This window comes from Bombina bombina, chromosome 5 (genome assembly GCF_027579735.1).
Source record: "Bombina bombina isolate aBomBom1 chromosome 5, aBomBom1.pri, whole genome shotgun sequence".
Lineage (NCBI taxonomy): Eukaryota > Metazoa > Chordata > Amphibia > Anura > Bombinatoridae > Bombina > Bombina bombina.
This window is the reverse complement of record NC_069503.1, coordinates 812,544,302-812,561,764: the sequence shown is the minus strand read 5'-3', so window position 1 is coordinate 812,561,764 and position 17,463 is coordinate 812,544,302. Positions and strand designations below refer to the sequence as shown.

The window sequence follows — 17,463 nt, the reverse complement described above, 5'->3', positions numbered from 1 at the left end:
ACCTCTACACTTCCCACACTCCTTGGTATGCCTAAGGATTTTATACCTCTGGACATTGAGAGGGCGCACCGCATTGGCCCTGACAGACACCTGGATAATTCTAAAGAAAAACCCCGTCAAGTAATCTTCAGATGCCTGAATTATCAGGACAAGGTGGCCATACTGAGAGCATACAGGGCGGCAAAGGAGATAAAATATGAAGATCATCGCCTCTTACTCTTCCAGGATTTCTCTGTGGAGGTGACCAGAAGGCGCAAAGACTTTGCGCCACTCTGCTCTCTCTTCCATGAAAAGGGTCGCCACTTTGCCCTGTTATACCCGGCTAAGCTCAAGTTGCAGACTCCCTCTGGTCCTAAGATCTTCCACTCTCCTGCTGCAGTGCAGGCTTATCTGACTTCTGAACGTAGACAGGACAAGGGTTGATGTGTTTCCTGCTAAGTGTTTGTATCTCTAACTACTATACATGTTTGGTTACAAAATGTATAATGTTCTTTTTTTGCAGATCTCTTTTCAGCCGATTCTCCTCCCTTTCCTTTTTATATTTGACTGGGATTACTTCCACAACTGGATCCCTTATGGTGGGGTGGTCCTCCCAGCTCTTAGCCGCCAATTTAATCTACGGTGCTATCACCAACAATGGCAGCCCCCCACTTCTGCTCCTGAGGCAGACCTTTGTCCTTACCCCATAACTTTAGCCCCACACCCAGATTGGTTACCCTGTTATTTTGTTTACTGTTCTACCTTGAATACGTGTATTTACCTCGTTTACCTAAATAGCAAAGAGGTGGGTACAAGACTACTCAGGGATTTCTGTATGGTACCATGCCCCTATAGCGAGGTGGTCACCCCAGTCCTTAACCGCCGACCCAACTCAAAAAGTTCTGAATTGGAGCACCGGCCCCCCGCTTTAACTCCTGGGGGAGGCAAATACCTTCAGGCCATAATCTCAGCCTTACGCGCAGCTTGGCTTTCCTGTTGCCTTGTTCTTTGTTCCAACCCGTACCTTGATACTCATGCTGTGTACTTACATGGAAAGAAATTTAGTTTAAGATTATTCAGGGAATTTTGTAATGTCCAGTTGTTTTCTTTTTTTGCATCTGTTGAACCATGGCTGCCGATATGTTCATGTTGTACTGACCCTTATTTCTCTTCCAGCCACTACCAGTTGGATACTCGGGGACCTCCGGCTACGCCCCCCATGGTGATCCATTCTGTGAAACCTTGCCAGTCTACCCCTCTACACAGTGAGTTTTACTCCACACTAGGTTCACCCTGGGGATACTCTGCCTCCTTATTCGCTCATTACACACTACTCACCCGCACTAGACTACCTACCAGCAAGGGACCCTACACACAAGTTAAAATGTATTCATATGCACGCCTGCACATAACCATCCTATGCCATAACCATGGCCTTACCTATTAGGATAACATCATGGAATGTGGGTGGCATTACCTCGCCTGCAAAGAGAAGCATTATCTTGCGACACCTAAATTCCTTACATACAGATGTAGCACTGTTGCAAGAAACTAAATTAACAGCCGAGGAGCATGAGAAATTAAAAATACGTTGGGTGGGACAGGTTCTATGTTCTCCATCTGAGGGCAGAAAGAGGGGAGTGGCCATTCTAGTCAGGAAGGGCCTCTCGATATCATTTACGCAGACCGAGTTGGACCACAGAGGTAGATACATTATTTCTCTTTTGCATGTTAACACACTCACATACACCATTTGCAACGTATATGGCCCCAACAATTTTAACCCAGACTTTTGGTTGTCCCTTCTGGCAAAATTATCGGCCTACAATAGCCCCATAATCATGGGTGGGGATTTCAATTTAGCCCAGGCGCTTCCATTAGACAGATTCAAAGACCCTGCAGCAATTAAAACACCACTTAAAACACATTTAGTGACGCACAAGAGAGAAGTGCCTCTGATTAACTCATTCAAAGAAGCCTTGAACCTGACTGATGTTTGGAGGGTGAGGAACCCAGATGGGAGGGACTTCACTTGCCTATCTAAAACTCACCACACTATGTCAAGGATTGACTACTTTCTCACTTCCAATGAGCTTACGCCCCAGATTCACTACACAGATATAGGGCAGGTTACAGTTTCAGACCATGCCCCGATTACCCTAGGGCTACAGCCCACCCCTGAGAGACCTTTGAAGAGATCATGGAAATTCCCCACAAACCTTTATTGTGACGTGAACTTTCGTCAGCACTTAAAATCTTCCTGGCTACATTATATATCAGACAATGACAGTCACAGAACCACCCCCGACTTATTTTGGCACGCCTCTAAGGCAGTGATGAGGGGTCACATCACTTCATTTACAGCTAATTACAACAAAAATAATAAAAAGATGGATAACCATTTTCTCTCACAACTCACTGACGCCTATAATAACTATCTCTATGACCCCACCCCCTCATCCAAGAAAAGGTACTATGAGTTTAAACAAACAAGGGATACCTTCCTGGCTCAACAGGATATCAGGTTTAACACACATAGCAAAGGTAAATTTTACAGACATGGCAATAAATCTGGTAAACTACTGGCCAAATTGGTAAACTCATATAGGCCTAAATCCTACATAGCAGCCATTAACTCCCAGTCTGCATTAACCTCTAACACCAAAGAAATGATGGCAGAATTTTTGAGATACTACACCACCCTATATACCAGCCAGCCGATTAATCATGAGGAAAAACAAAAATTTTTGGGGTCGGTGGAGCTCCCAACTATCTCTGAGGAGCAGAAATCAAGCCTTAATGCCCCGATACAGGTGCAGGAAGTGATTAAAGCTATACGAAACAGTAAACTAGGGAAGGCCCCGGGCCCAGATGGGCTGCCCTCGAAATATTTTAAGTTATTGTGGGATGAAATAGCTCCTACGTTGTCCTCCCTATATTCGGAATACCTAGGGGGCTCTACACAGATGGACGCTCGCTTCTCAGAGGCGAACGTCTGTCTGATACCCAAACCTGACAGAGACCATACCCAAACGTCGTCTTACCGACCAATCTCCCTACTCAACGGGGACTACAAGCTATTGACGAAGATCCTAGCGGATCGGTTAGCTGGAGTCTTGCCATCTGTTGTTCACGCAGACCAAACCGGCTTTGTCAAGGGCAGGTCCTCCGTGATCAACATCAGAAAAACCCTGGCAATAACATCACATTACTGGTACAATGCTCGCTCTCAGGTCCCCTCTAGATTACATGATGCATGTCTCTTGACGCCGAGAAGGCATTCGACAGGATAGAGTGGGATCATTTACACACGTCGCTGGAAAGATTTGGGATTACAGGAAACTTTTATGACTTCCTTCACAGATTATACACTAACCCCAAGGCCTCCCTGATAGTAAACGGCGGCCTCTCCCCATCTTTCGGACTGCAGAGGGGTACTAGGCAAGGCTGCCCCCTTTCCCCCCTGCTGTTTGACCTGGCCATAGAGCCCCTGGCCTCATACATCAGGCAGCACTCAGAACGCCTGGATATTCTTGGCCACAGGCATCACTTGTCTCTGTACGCGGATGAATTGCTGCTCTTCGTAGGCAACCCACATAACTTACGCCCCCTCCTGGACATCATTGAAAGTTTTGTCTCTTTCTCAAGCTATAAAATCAATATTGACAAATCAGAGGTTACTTGGCTGCAGAATTCCCATAACACTATACTGACAGACACTGGCCTTAGGGTTACGGAAGGTTCATTTAAAAACCTAGGGATTAAAATACATGTCGACCCCTCCAAATTATATAACCTTAATCTCACTTGTAATGTGGCGAACATCAAGCAGCTGCTCTTACACTGGGCGAAACTTCCTCTATCCCTGGCGGGTAGGATACACCTGTTTAAGATGGTGGCATTGCCCAAGCTCCTTTACCCATTACAGATGCTGCCCCTGCTCATGACACGAAGGGACTCTGACTCACTTCAGGCCTCCCTGGGGCATTTCATTTGGCAAGGTAAAAAACATAGGATAAACAAATCTGCCCTATTTATGCCATTGAGTGAAGGGGGACTGCGTCTTCCGAATATTCTCTGGTTTAACTGGGCTGCTCTATCCAAAATTATATTAGACTGGCTGGTGGGGAATAGTCACTTCACCATACCTGAACTAGAGACCAGGCTGATCAGACCGATACATCTGGCTTTTCTGCCCCACGCGACCTTCCGCTCTCTTCCTCTACATATACAAACTCACATATTATTTAGGGACCCCCTGAGGGCTTGGTCCAAGATCTGTAAATCGCTGGGGGTACAAAGTTCAGTGAGCAAATACTTGCCTATTCAAGGTAATTTACAATTCTTACCTGGCTACACAACGGAGGTGTTTGCCACTTGGCAACAGAAGAGTCTCACTAGACTTTATCAGCTAGTTAACCCATTAACTTTGGAAATTATTCCCTTCCAGGAGCTAAAAAACACATATGACCTCCCTAACTCACATAGATTTGCATACTTCCAAAGCAGACACTACCTGTATAAACTACTATCTGACAAACTACTAACCAACGGACCTTCTGCTATTGATAAATTGTGTACCCTGGCCAGACTGGGATCCTACAGGCTCTCACATACTTATGACCTGTTTCTTAAACACTTTGAAGAGCGAGCCTTGCAGGGAATCTTGAGGAAATGGTCAGACTATAGAGACCTCTCTGTGGACCCTGACCTTCTGAGAGCCAGTTTTCAGAAGGTTCATATTTGTACAATCTCTGCAACATTAAGAGAAACACATATGAAACTTCTGCACCAATCCTATATCACTCCCAAACTTCGCTCCAAATGGGTTCTAGGAGCTGAGGATATCTGTAATTAATGTAGATTCATGCACCCTGACTGGACCCACTTATTATGGGATTGTCCCAAACTGAAAAAATACTGGCACAGGATTTCGTATTGGTTAACAAAAGTGACGAGACAACAGGTGACACTCACAGCATGTCATATTCCTGATACCAGGAGATAGAATATACAGGTTTGACATTTTTATATCCACTATTCTTATGTTGGCTAGGCAACTTATTCTGGCGGGGTGGAGTGAGAGGAGGACCCCCCCCTTTCAGCAGTTAATTAATAAGATACACTCTCAAATGTTAGTTGAACAGGCAGACACAAAGGGGGACATGGAGAAACGAATTAAGAGATTTCTACATAAATGGGAGGCTTACCTGCTTTTCCTACCACCTAGTGTTAGGGACAGTGTCATTTTCCCGTTTAGAAACAGCTCCTATATTCTAAATGAGAACCTCAGGGGTAACTGGTGCTTGTCTGATGGTTAGCGCTACATAAGTCCCAATGTACAAAGGCAAATAAAGGTACTTCTCGAAGACCTGTGGGGGGTGAGTTGGAGGTACTCCGGGTAAGTGTTAAATGGATGTACTTACTTTCATTATTTTTTATATGTTCACTGTGAGTTTTGTTTTGTTTCTTTTTTATGTATATATAAATGCCTTAGGACGGATTGGGTCCGCACCTTTACATGGCTAACTAGGGATCTTGCCACAAGACATATTGAAAGTATCTATTGTTATGATGAATATTGTGTAACTACCTGAAGTTTCTTGTTATTTCATTCTACCTTGAGTGGTCATGTATGTGGTGGACCTTTTTTGTCCTTGATATAAATAAAGTTATTAAAAAAAAGAAAAAAAAAAAAAAAAGAAAGAAATTTTCATAAAAAAGCATTTCCCAGATATGAAACCGACAGTCTGCAAAAAAGAAATATACTGAAAACCTTAATCATGGCAAATATAAGTACAATACATATATTTAGAACTTTATATAAATACATAAGTGCCAAACCATAGCTGAGAGTGTCTTAAGTAATAAAAACATACTTGCCAAAAGACACCCATCCACATATAGCAGATAGCCAAACCAGTACTGAAACGGTCATCAGTAGAGGTAATGGAATATGAGAGTATATCGTCGATCTGAAAAGGGAGGTAGGAGATGAATCTCTACGACCGATAACAAAGAACCTATGAAATAGATCCCCGTGAGGAAAACCATTGAATTCAATAGGTGATACTCCCTTCACATCCCTCTGACATTCACTGTACTCTGAGAGGAATCGGGCTTCAAAATGCTGAGAAGCGCATATCAACGTAGAAATCTTAGCACAAACTTATTTCACCACCTCCATAGGAAGCAAAGTTTGTAAAACTGAATTGTGGGTGTGGTGAGGGGGTGTATTTATAGGCATTTTGAGGTTTGGGAAACTTTGTCCCTCCTGGTAGGATTGTATATCCCATATGTCACTAGCACATGGACTCTTGCCAATTACATGAAAGAAATACAATTTTAAACAACATTCCAATTTACTTTTTTATGTATTTCACTTCATTCTTTAGGTATTCTTTGTTGAAGAAATAGCAATACAGTACACATTGATGAGCCAATTTCATGAGGCATCTATGTGCAGCCACCAATCAGCAGTTACTGAGCCTATTTAGATATACTATAGAATGAAGCAAATTAGAAAATATAAGTAAATTGGAAAGTTGTTTAAAACTGCATGCTCTTTCTAAATCACGAAAGAAAAAAAAAAAATGGGTTTCATGTTCCTTTAAGATTCAGTAAACTAGACTATTCCTGAAGTTGAGAAATCCTTTAAGGGATAGTAAATACTTTGAGAGTGTAATATAAAAACACAATTTATGCTTACCTGATAAATTTATTTCTCTTGTGGTGTATCCAGTCCACGGATCATCCATTACTTGTGGGATATTCTCATTCCCAACAGGAAGTTGCAAGAGGACACCCACAGTAGAGCTGTTATATAGCTCCTCCCCTAACTGCCATATCCAGTCATTCGACCGAAAACACGCAGAGAAAGGAGAAACCATAGGGTGCAGTGGTGACTGTAGTTTAAATGAAAAAATCACCTGCCTTAAAATGACAGGGCGGCCGTGGACTGGATACACCACAAGAGAAATAAATTTATCAGGTAAGCATAAATTGTGTTTTCTCTTGTAAGGTGTATCCAGTCCACGGATCATCCATTACTTGTGGGATACCAATACCAAAGCTAAAGTACACGGATGAAGGGAGGGACAAGGCAGGTACTTAAACGGAAGGTACCACTGCCTGTAAAACCTTTCTCCCAAAAATAGCCTCCGAAGCAAAAGTATCAAATTTGTAGAATTTTGAAAAAGTATGAAGCGAAGACCAATTCGCCGCCTTGCAAATCTGTTCAACAGAAGCCTCATTTTTAAAGGCCCAAGTGGAAGCCACAGCTCTAGTAGAATGAGCTGTAATCCTTTCAGGAGGCTGCTGGTCAGCAGTCTCATAGGCTAAGCGGATTATGCTTCTTAGCCAAAAAGAAAGAGAGGTTGCCGAAGCCTTTTGACCTCTCCTCTGTCCAGAGTAGACGACAAACAAAGCAGATGTTTGACGAAAATCTTTAGTAGCTTGTAAGTAAAACTTTAAAGCACGAACCACGTCCAGATTGTGTAATAGACGTTCCTTCTTTGAAGAAGGATTAGGACACAAGGATGGAACAATAATCTCTTGATTGATATTCTTGTTAGATACCACCTTAGGTAAAAACCCAGGTTTGGTACGCAGGACTACCTTATCCGTATGGAAGATCAGATAAGGAGAATCAAATTGTAAAGCAGATAACTCGAAGACTCTACTAGCCGAGGAAATAGCTACCAAAAAAAGAACTTTCCAAGATAAAAGTTTGATATCTATGGAATGAAGAGGTTCAAACGGAACTCCTTGAAGAACCTTAAGAACCAAATTTAAGCTCCATGGGGGAGCAACAGGTTTAAACACAGGCTTGATTCTAACCCAAGCCTGACAAAATGCCTGAACGTCTGGAACCTCTGCCAGACGCTTGAGCAAAAGAATAGACAGAGCAGAAATCTGTCCTTTTAAGGAACTAGCTGACAATCCTTTTTCCAAACCATCTTGGAGAAAAGATAATATCCTGGGAATCCTGACCTTACTCCATGAGTAACCCTTGGATTCACACCAATAAAGATATGTACGCCATATTTTATGGTAAATTTTCCTGGTGACAGGCTTTCGTGCCTGTATTAAAGTATCAAAAAATCGATATAGACGTTTAACAGACACAACAAACTGCCACAGCCTGCTGTGGCCCTACCTTCCCCAATAAACGACTTTGGAAAGCCTTTGAGCCCTTTAGAGATGTCCTATAGCATACAGGGGACTCCTGAGGGAAGCTGGATGTCACAGTTTGTAATTTTAACTGTGCAAAAAAGCGCTAAAAAAGGCCCCTCCCACTCATACTACAACAGTGGAAAGCCTCAGGAAACTGTTTCTAGGCAAAATTTAAGCCAGCCATGTGGAAAAAAACTAGGCCCCAATAAAGTTTTATCACCAAAGCATATATAAAAACGATTAAACATGCCAGCAAACATTTTATATTGCAATTTTATAAGGGTATTACCCCTGAGAGTAAGCATGATACCAGTCACTATTAAATCACTGTATTCAGGCTTAACTTACATTAATCCGGTATCAGCAGCATTTTCCATTTCTAGAAAAAATTGTAACTGCACATACCTCATAGCAGAGTAACCTGCACGCCATTCTCCCGCTGAAGTTACCTCTCTCCTCAGACATATGTGAGAACAGCAATGGATCTTAGTTACAACCTGCTAAGATCATAGAAAACTCAGGCAGATTCTTCTTCTATTTACTGCCTGGAATAAAATAGTACAACTCCGGTACCATTTAAAATAACAAACGTTTGATTGAAGATAAAAAACTAACTATATTTCACCACTCTTTCTTACTACCTCCATGCGTGTTGAGAGTTGCAAGAGAATGACTGGATATGGCAGTTAGGGGAGGAGCTATATAACAGCTCTGTGAAATAAATGTGATAAAGTAGTGAACAAAAAGTGATCATAAAGTATACTTTTGTGTGAAACCTAAATACTTATAAAAGTTCATGTAAACAGTTGCTTGAACAGGATTTTGAATAAAAAAGATTTATTTAAAATATAAATATAAAAAGCGCCACAAGAGCTGCAAAGACCACCAAATACAATAGGATCGGCAATACAATCAAGTAATTGCTCACGTTGAGCTTATACACAATACTAGAGACCGAGGTGAGGAGTGCAGAAATTTAACCACACAACCTCCCCCTTAAGAGTCCAGTATATGTTGCTCTCCTTACTGGTGTGCAGATTCTTGGAAGGACGCCAAAGAACAAAGAACAATGTATCCGACGTACGTTACGCAAAAGAGCTTTTTCAAGGAATGGTGTGCGCATGTCTGAAAACCTTATTTGAATACTTTTGGTTCGTTAAGCCGGATATCCGGTATTCAGTCCTCTGCTGTGGGTGTCCTCTTGCAACTTCCTGTTGAGAATGAGAATATCCCACAAGTAATGGATGATCCGTGGACTGGATACACCTTACAAGAGAAATGTTTATTTACTTTCCAGTTTTGAGAACTGACAGACTTCACAAGCCTAACCTTGTTATATATATGTCCCTAACTGGATTCAGCAGATGTGATAGATAAAATAAGGTACTGCAAAACAGATGGGTGGAGAAAGTTTTTTCACAATCACCAAGTACATTAAGTGATTCAGAATATACCATTATTATATTTATATTGTATGCCATGTGAGAAAGCTGCAACAGAAATTTTGAATACAAAATATATATTTGTTTTAAGATTTTAGTAAAAAACATTGAAAATAACCAGATGACCACTTATTACTGATTAACTTACTACATTGTAATCAAGGGCTCATACAGGCTTTTATGGGTAATCATAAAAACTAAAGGGTCCCATTTATGTCAGAGTAGAAATAAAAGCACATTATAAAGACAACATTTACATTTTTACTAAAATAAAACACAATCTTGTTGAATATAAAAAAAAAAACAATATTGGGTGTCAGTACACATTAAAGATTTTGTTTATGTGTCACTAAAATAATCTCCCCATTTAAACCCCATATTCTGATTTTCATTTATTTATTTTTACTTTTGGGAGACTTTCAAAACCATTTGAAAGAACAAGCAATTTTTAAATGAGGAGTCTTAATTGATTGTAGATGCTAAGGGAGCTGAGATCAAGGGGGATTTAATCACCTCCCCTAGCTAGCTTCCTTGTTCTCTAAACTATCCTTTTTGAGGTCACTGCGTTTGTGGCAAAGTCACCAGCACTCCAACTGAAGGTTTTGGTGTACCACCCACTAGGGTGTATATTAAAAAAAAAAAAAAAAAAAAAAAAAATACAGAACAAAAATGGATGGGTGGTACAAACAAAAAAAATATTTTCACCTGCATAACTTTCTTCGTCATCTGAGATTGGCACTTTCCGTTTTAATAGCAGTTCCAGTTCTTCTGTCTCAGCTACATCAACAGGACGTGCTCCATGCTTGTTTGCTTGAAATGCATTGCCTCCGTTTCGAAGAAGCAATTTCACAATCTGTAAAGGTTATTGTTACATTGTGTTATACAGTTACCATGCATGTATTACAATGATTATGTTTAAATGTCATATTAATTTTAGTATGATGTGTAAAAGATACAGTAAAAGCAGTATTTACCTACACCGGTTTGTAAATAACCATGGAATATACTAATGAGCAACTGTTCAAAGGGACATTAAACACTAAAAAAATGCTAGATAGAATGATGCATTCAAAGAAAAGATTAGTCTGAGAATAACATGTACATGTATTTTTTAAAATGTCATTAGATGTTTAAATATTGCCAAAATAAATGTAAAGTTTTAGTGTCTATAAAACAATTGGAGCTGCCATGTTGTAACTTAGGTAACATTCTCTGCTGTGGCTAATTAGAGACAGTTATAAATAGGTCACTACAGTGTGCAGCCAATAGAAGTGTGGAATATAACAGTGTTCTACACTAACATTTTTATGAGGAACTGAAAAGCTGCAATTTCAGAATGGAATATATATATATATATATATATATATATATGTGTGTGTGTGTGTGTGTGTGTAAAAATACAAAAAGAGAGATAGAGCCTTCTTCAAGACAAAATAAATCTTCCTTCAGCACGTAGCCATGCTCCCAAACAGGAAATTCGTTATAACGAATTTCCTGTTTGTGAGCACGGCTACGTGCCGAACGAAGATTTATTTTGTCTTAAAGAAGGCTCTAAAGAGAGCTGAAACGTTGACTCTTTGATGACCTGTTGAGATTTTGAATAAATGTCTATTGTGGTTCTCTAAAATGTCCTGAGAGTGACCTTCATTTCCAAGCTTTATTCTATATGAACTTTGAGGAATGCACCCAGGTGGTTGATACAGTGCCAAGGTTGGAGTGCTGGGGCACCATTAATAAATATATATATATATATATATATATATATATATATATATATATATATATATATATATATATATATATATATATATATATATATATATATATATATAAATAAAACACATAGAAACACCCAGCACTCACCAGCTAGCTCACAGCTAAGATAAAATCACAACTGGAAAGGTTAGTCACCGCATCTGGCCAAATGGGAAAGCTCAGGCACCACGTCAAGGTCCTTTCCATTGCCTGAGTCCCTAACACAGCCACACCATCATGCGAGCTCACAAAGCCAAACAAACTGAGAACAAAGAAGGGGTGCGCAGGTGGCTGTAATCACCCATAGAAAATACAAAACATGGAAGGGAACTGCACTCCAAGACCGGATCAGGTACACATCCTGTGACTCAGCAACATCCAGCCCTGGGTGCTAAATAGCACTCCAAAAAAGCTGTGATGTCACCAGAGCCAAGGAAAGGACCTTGACATGGTGCCTGAGCTTTCCCATTTGGCCAGATGCGGTGACTAACCTTTCCAGTTGTGATTTTATCTTAGCTGTGAGCTAGCTGGTGAGTGCTGGGTGCTTCTATGTGTTGTATTACTTTTTATTTGTAATCTCCCTTGTTTCTTGCACCCATTCCGGACTGGGGTTAACTGCCTGTGGCTCTGGTGACATCACAGCTTTTTTGGAGTGCTATTTAGCACCCAGGGCTGGATGTTGCTGAGTCACAGGATGTGTACCTGATCCGGTCTTGGAGTGCAGTTCCCTTCCATGTTATATATATATATATATATATATATATATATATATATATATATATATATATATATATATATATATATATATATATATATATATATATATATAATGTTGTACACACAGATATAGATGTGATTAAACATCTTGTGTTGCCCATCTCTCTCCTACTACATATACACATACTGTATATACATATATATATACACACATAAATGTATACATACATACATACATACATATATATATATATATATTTATATACACACACATACATATATATATATATATATATATATATGCATACATATATATGGGGAGACGAAAAGGGAGTTTAAAATCCTCCACTAAATACAAAATGTAGAGAAAATAACTCATTGTGTAAACTAATTACAAATCTAGACAAGTCAGAAGACTTGCTTTTCCCACAGAAACTCTCCGATTACACGGTTTCCAATGCAGCAAAGGATTCTGGGTAAGAAATGCAAATGAGGTTCACAATGACTCACCTTTTTACTTTTAGCCTGCTTTTTAAGGCAGACTTCACTTTACGCCATAGCATTGCCGCATTACACAGCTTTTACGCTTAGCTAGGGTTAGTACAGTGATTCAGACCAATCCCAGATCAGCTGTTTCGTGGTTATTGCCACTCATCAGCTGGTAGTAGGTTGAATCACTGCTTGGTAAAGTTCATTTCTGGGTAAATACAACAACAATTAAAAATTATGGGGAGGCGAAAAGTGAGTTTAAAATCCTCCACTAAATACAAACTGTAGAGAAAATAACTCATTGTTTAAACTATTTTCAAATCTAGATTGGTCTGAATCACTGAATACCAAGGAGCTGTTAAAATGAGTCGGGATGGGTTTGCAGGAAAACTCTCCCTGCATCTCCGGACTCCAACTGAGAGGCTGACAGGATTACATAAAGGGACATTATACACTAATTTTTTCTTTGCATAAATGTTTTGTAGATAATCTATTTTTATAGCCCATAAAGTTGTTTTTTTTTTAAATGTATAGTTTTGCTTATTTTTAAATAACATTGCTCTGATTTTCAGACTCCTAACCAAGCCCCAAAGTGTTATGAGAATACCGTCAGCTACCTTTTCCAGCTTGCTCCTGTTTGTGTAAAGGGTCTTTTCGTATGCAAACGAAGGGGGAGTGTCTTATTTCCCACTTGCACAGTGGGCTTTCCAGCTACCTTTTCAACATAGCTAAACTGAGAGCTTCTAAGTAAGTTTTTAAACCGTTTTATACTGGATTTTTATATCAGTATCTGTGCATCTTATTCTTTATAGTACTGTCTATAACATGCAGTTATATGAAAATGAGTGTATACAGGGAGTGCAGAATTATTAGGCAAGTTGTATTCATTTTATTATTGAACAACAACCATGTTCTCAATGAACCCAAAAAACTCATTAATATCAAACCTGAATATTTTTGGAAGTAGTTTTTAGTTTGTTTTTAGTTTTAGCTATTTTAGGGGGATATCTGTGTGTGCAGGTGACTATTACTGTGCATAATTATTAGGCAACTTAACAAAAAACAAATATATACCCATTTCAATTATTTATTTTTACCAGTGAAACCAATATAACATCTCAACATTCACAAATATATATTTTTCTGACATTCAAAAACAAAACAAAAACAAATCAGTGACCAATATAGCCACCTTTCTTTGCAAGGACACTCAAAAGCCTGCCATCCATGGATTCTGTCAGTGTTTTGATCTGTTCACCATCAACATTGCGTGCAGCAGCAACCACAACCTCCCAGATACTGTTCAGAGAGGTGTACTGTTTTCCCTCCTTGTAAATCTCACATTTGATGATCGACCACAGGTTCTCAATGGGGTTCAGATCAGGTGAACAAGGAGGCCATGTCATTAGATTTTCTTCTTTTATACCCTTTCTTGCCAGCCACGCTGTGGAGTACTTGGACGCGTGTGATGGAGCATTGTCCTGCATGAAAATCATGTTTTTCTTGAAGGATGCAGACTTCTTCCTGTACCACTGCTTGAAGAAGGTGTCTTCCAGAAACTGGCAGTAGGACTGGGAGTTGAGCTTGACTCCATCCTCAACCCGAAAAGGCCCCACAAGCTCATCTTTGATGATACCAGCCCAAACCATTACTCCACCTCCACCTTGCTGGCATCTGAGTCGGACTGGAGCTCTCTGCCCTTTACCAATCCAGCCACGGGCCCAATCATCTGGCCCATCAAGACTCACTCTCATTTCATCAGTCCATAAAACCTTAGAAAAATCAGTCTTGAGATATTTCTTGGCCCAGTCTTCACGTTTCAGCTTGTGTGTCATGTTCAGTGGTGGTTGTCTTTCAGCCTTTCTTACCTTGGCCATGTCTCTGAGTATTGCACACCTTGTGCTTTTGGGCACTCCAGTGATGTTGCAGCTCTGAAATATGGCCAAACTGGTGGCAAGTAGCATCTTGGCAGCTGCACGCTTGACTTTTCTCAGTTCATGGGCAGTTATTTTGCGCCTTGGTTTTTCCACACGCTTCTTGCGACCCTGTTGACTATTTTGAATGAAAGGCTTGATTGTTCGATGATCACACTTCAGAAGCTTTGCAATTTTAAGAGTGCTGCATCCCTCTGCAAGATATCTCAGATATTTCTGAGCCTGTCAAGTCCTTCTTTTGACCCATTTTGCCAAAGGAAAGGAAGTTGCCTAATAATTATGCACACCTGATATAGGGTGTTGATGTCATTAGACCACACCCCTTCTCATTACAGAGATGCACATAACCTAATATGCTTAATTGGTAGTAGGCTTTTGAGCCTATACAGCTTGGAGTAAGACAACATGCATAAAGAGGATGATGTGGTCAAAATACTAATTTGCCTAATAATTCTGCACTCCCTGTACTGTCCCTTTAAAACTTCAGTCCCATTGCGAAGAGTACTACCCTCCATAAGAGACAATCTCAAACTTCTGTACACTTCTCTGCCAACCTCCTGTGATGAAAGGCAAAGAATGACTGGGGGATGAGGGAAGTGGGGGAGGTATTTAATCCTTTGGCTGGGGTGTCTTTGCCTCCTCCTGGTGGCCAAGGTCTGAATTCCAAAAAGTAATGAATGCAGCTGTGGACTCTTCCCTTTTAAGAAGAAAATATATATACATACACACACACACACACAATTTATCATTTTATATTACTATCTCAAAGTGTTTAAATGTCCCTTTAAACAAACTAAACTTAGAAACTCACGCAGATATTTTTTGCACAACTACACTGGGAAAACTTAAATTCAAGCTGATCAATAACGTTATTTTTAGTTATTTGCATAACTATAACTGCAATAAAAAAAACATAATTTATGCTTACCTGATAAATTTATTTCTCTTGTAGTGTATCCAGTCCACGGATCATCCATTACTTGTGGGATATTCTCCTTCCCAACAGGAAGTTGCAAGAGGATCACCCACAGCAGAGCTGCTATATAGCTCCTCCCCTCACTGCCATATCCAGTCATTCGACCGAAACAAGACGAGAAAGGAGAAACCATAGGGTGCAGTGGTGACTGTAGTTTAATTAAAATTTAGACCTGCCTTAAAAGGACAGGGCGGGCCGTGGACTGGATACACTACAAGAGAAATAAATTTATCAGGTAAGCATAAATTATGTTTTCTCTTGTTAAGTGTATCCAGTCCACGGATCATCCATTACTTGTGGGATACCAATACCAAAGCTAAAGTACACGGATGATGGGAGGGACAAGGCAGCAACTTAAACGGAAGGAACCACTGCCTGTAGAACCTCTCCCAAAAACAGCCTCCGAAGAAGCAAAAGTGTCAAATTTGTAAAAATTTTTGAAAAGGTGTGAAGCGAAGACCAAGTCGCAGCCTTGCAAATCTGTTCAACAGAGGCCTCATTTTTAAAGGCCCAGGTAGAAGCCACAGCTCTAGTAGAATGAGCTGTAATCCTTTCAGGGGGCTGCTGTCCAGCAGTCTCATAGGCTAAGCGTATTATGCTCCGAAGCCAAAAGGAGAGAGAGGTTGCCAAAGCTTTTTGACCTCTCCTCTGTCCAGAGTAAACGACAAACAGGGCAGATGTTTGACGAAAATCTTTAGTAGCCTGTAAGTAAAACTTCAAGGCACGGACTACGTCCAAATTATGCAAAAGACGTTCCTTCTTTGAAGAAGGATTAGGACACAATGATGGAACAACAATCTCTTGATTGAGATTCCTGTTAGAAACCACCTTAGGCAAAAACCCATGTTTGGTATGCAGAACTACCTTGTCTGAATGAAAAATCAGATAAGGAGAATCACAATGTAAGGCAGATAACTCAGAGACAATTCGAGCCGAGGAAATAGCCATCAAAAACAGAACTTTCCAAGATAAAAGTTTAATATCAATGGAATGAAGGGGTTCAAACGGAACTCCCTGAAGAACTTTAAGAACCAAGTTTAAGCTCCACGGGGGAGCAACAGTTTTAAACATAGGCTTAATCCTAACCAAAGCCTGACAAAATGCCTGGACGTCTGGAACTTCTGCCAGACGCTTGTGCAAAAGAATAGACAGAGCAGAGATCTGTCCTTTTAAAGAACTAGCTGATAAGCCTTTGTCCAAACCCTCTTGGAGAAAGGACAATATCCTAGGAATCCTAACCTTACTCCATGAGTAACTCTTGGATTCACACCAATAAAGATATTTACGCCATATCTTATGGTAGATTTTCCTGGTGACAGGCTTCCGAGCCTGTATTAAGGTATCAATGACTGACTCGGAGAAGCCACGCCTTGATAGGATCAAGCGTTCAATCTCCATGCAGTCAGTCTCAGAGAAATTAGATTTGGATGATTGAAAGGACCTTGTATTAGAAGGTCCTGCCTCAGAGGCAGAGTCCATGGTGGAAAAGATGACATGTCCACTAGGTCTGCATACCAGGTCCTGCGTGGCCATGCAGGCGCTATCAGAATCACCAATGCTCTCTCCTGTCTGATTTTGGCAATCAGTCGAGGGAGCAGAGGAAACGGTGGAAACACATAGGCCAGGTTGAAGAACCAAGGAGCTGCTAGAGCATCTATCAGCGTTGCTCCCGGGTCCCTGGACCTGGATCCGTAACAAGGAAGCTTGGCGTTCTGGCGAGACGCCATGAGATCCAGTTCTGGTTTGCCCCAACGATGGACCAGTTGAGCAAACACCTCCGGATGGAGTTCCCACTCCCCCGGATGAAAAGTCTGACGACTTAGAAAATCCGCCTCCCAGTTCTCTACGCCTGGGATGTGGATCGCTGACAGGTGGCAAGAGTGAGACTCTGCCCAGCGAATTATCTTTGAGACTTCTAACATCGCTAGGGAACTCCTGGTTCCCCCTTGATGGTTGATGTAAGCCACAATCGTGATGTTGTCCGACTGAAATCTGA

The 17,463-nt window shown here is 40.6% G+C and overlaps 1 protein-coding gene across 2 annotated transcripts in view; it reads right to left on the bottom strand.

The window, feature by feature from the left end:
- ANKRD12 (ankyrin repeat domain 12) overlaps positions 1-17,463 on the bottom strand; it is a 399,410-nt gene that overhangs the window by 83,244 nt on the left and 298,703 nt on the right. For both annotated transcript variants that reach the window (XM_053714916.1, XM_053714917.1), the window contains one exon: positions 10,302-10,449. In XM_053714916.1, coding sequence (XP_053570891.1) covers positions 10,302-10,449 — 148 coding nt within the window. The remainder of the gene's footprint in view (positions 1-10,301; positions 10,450-17,463) is intronic.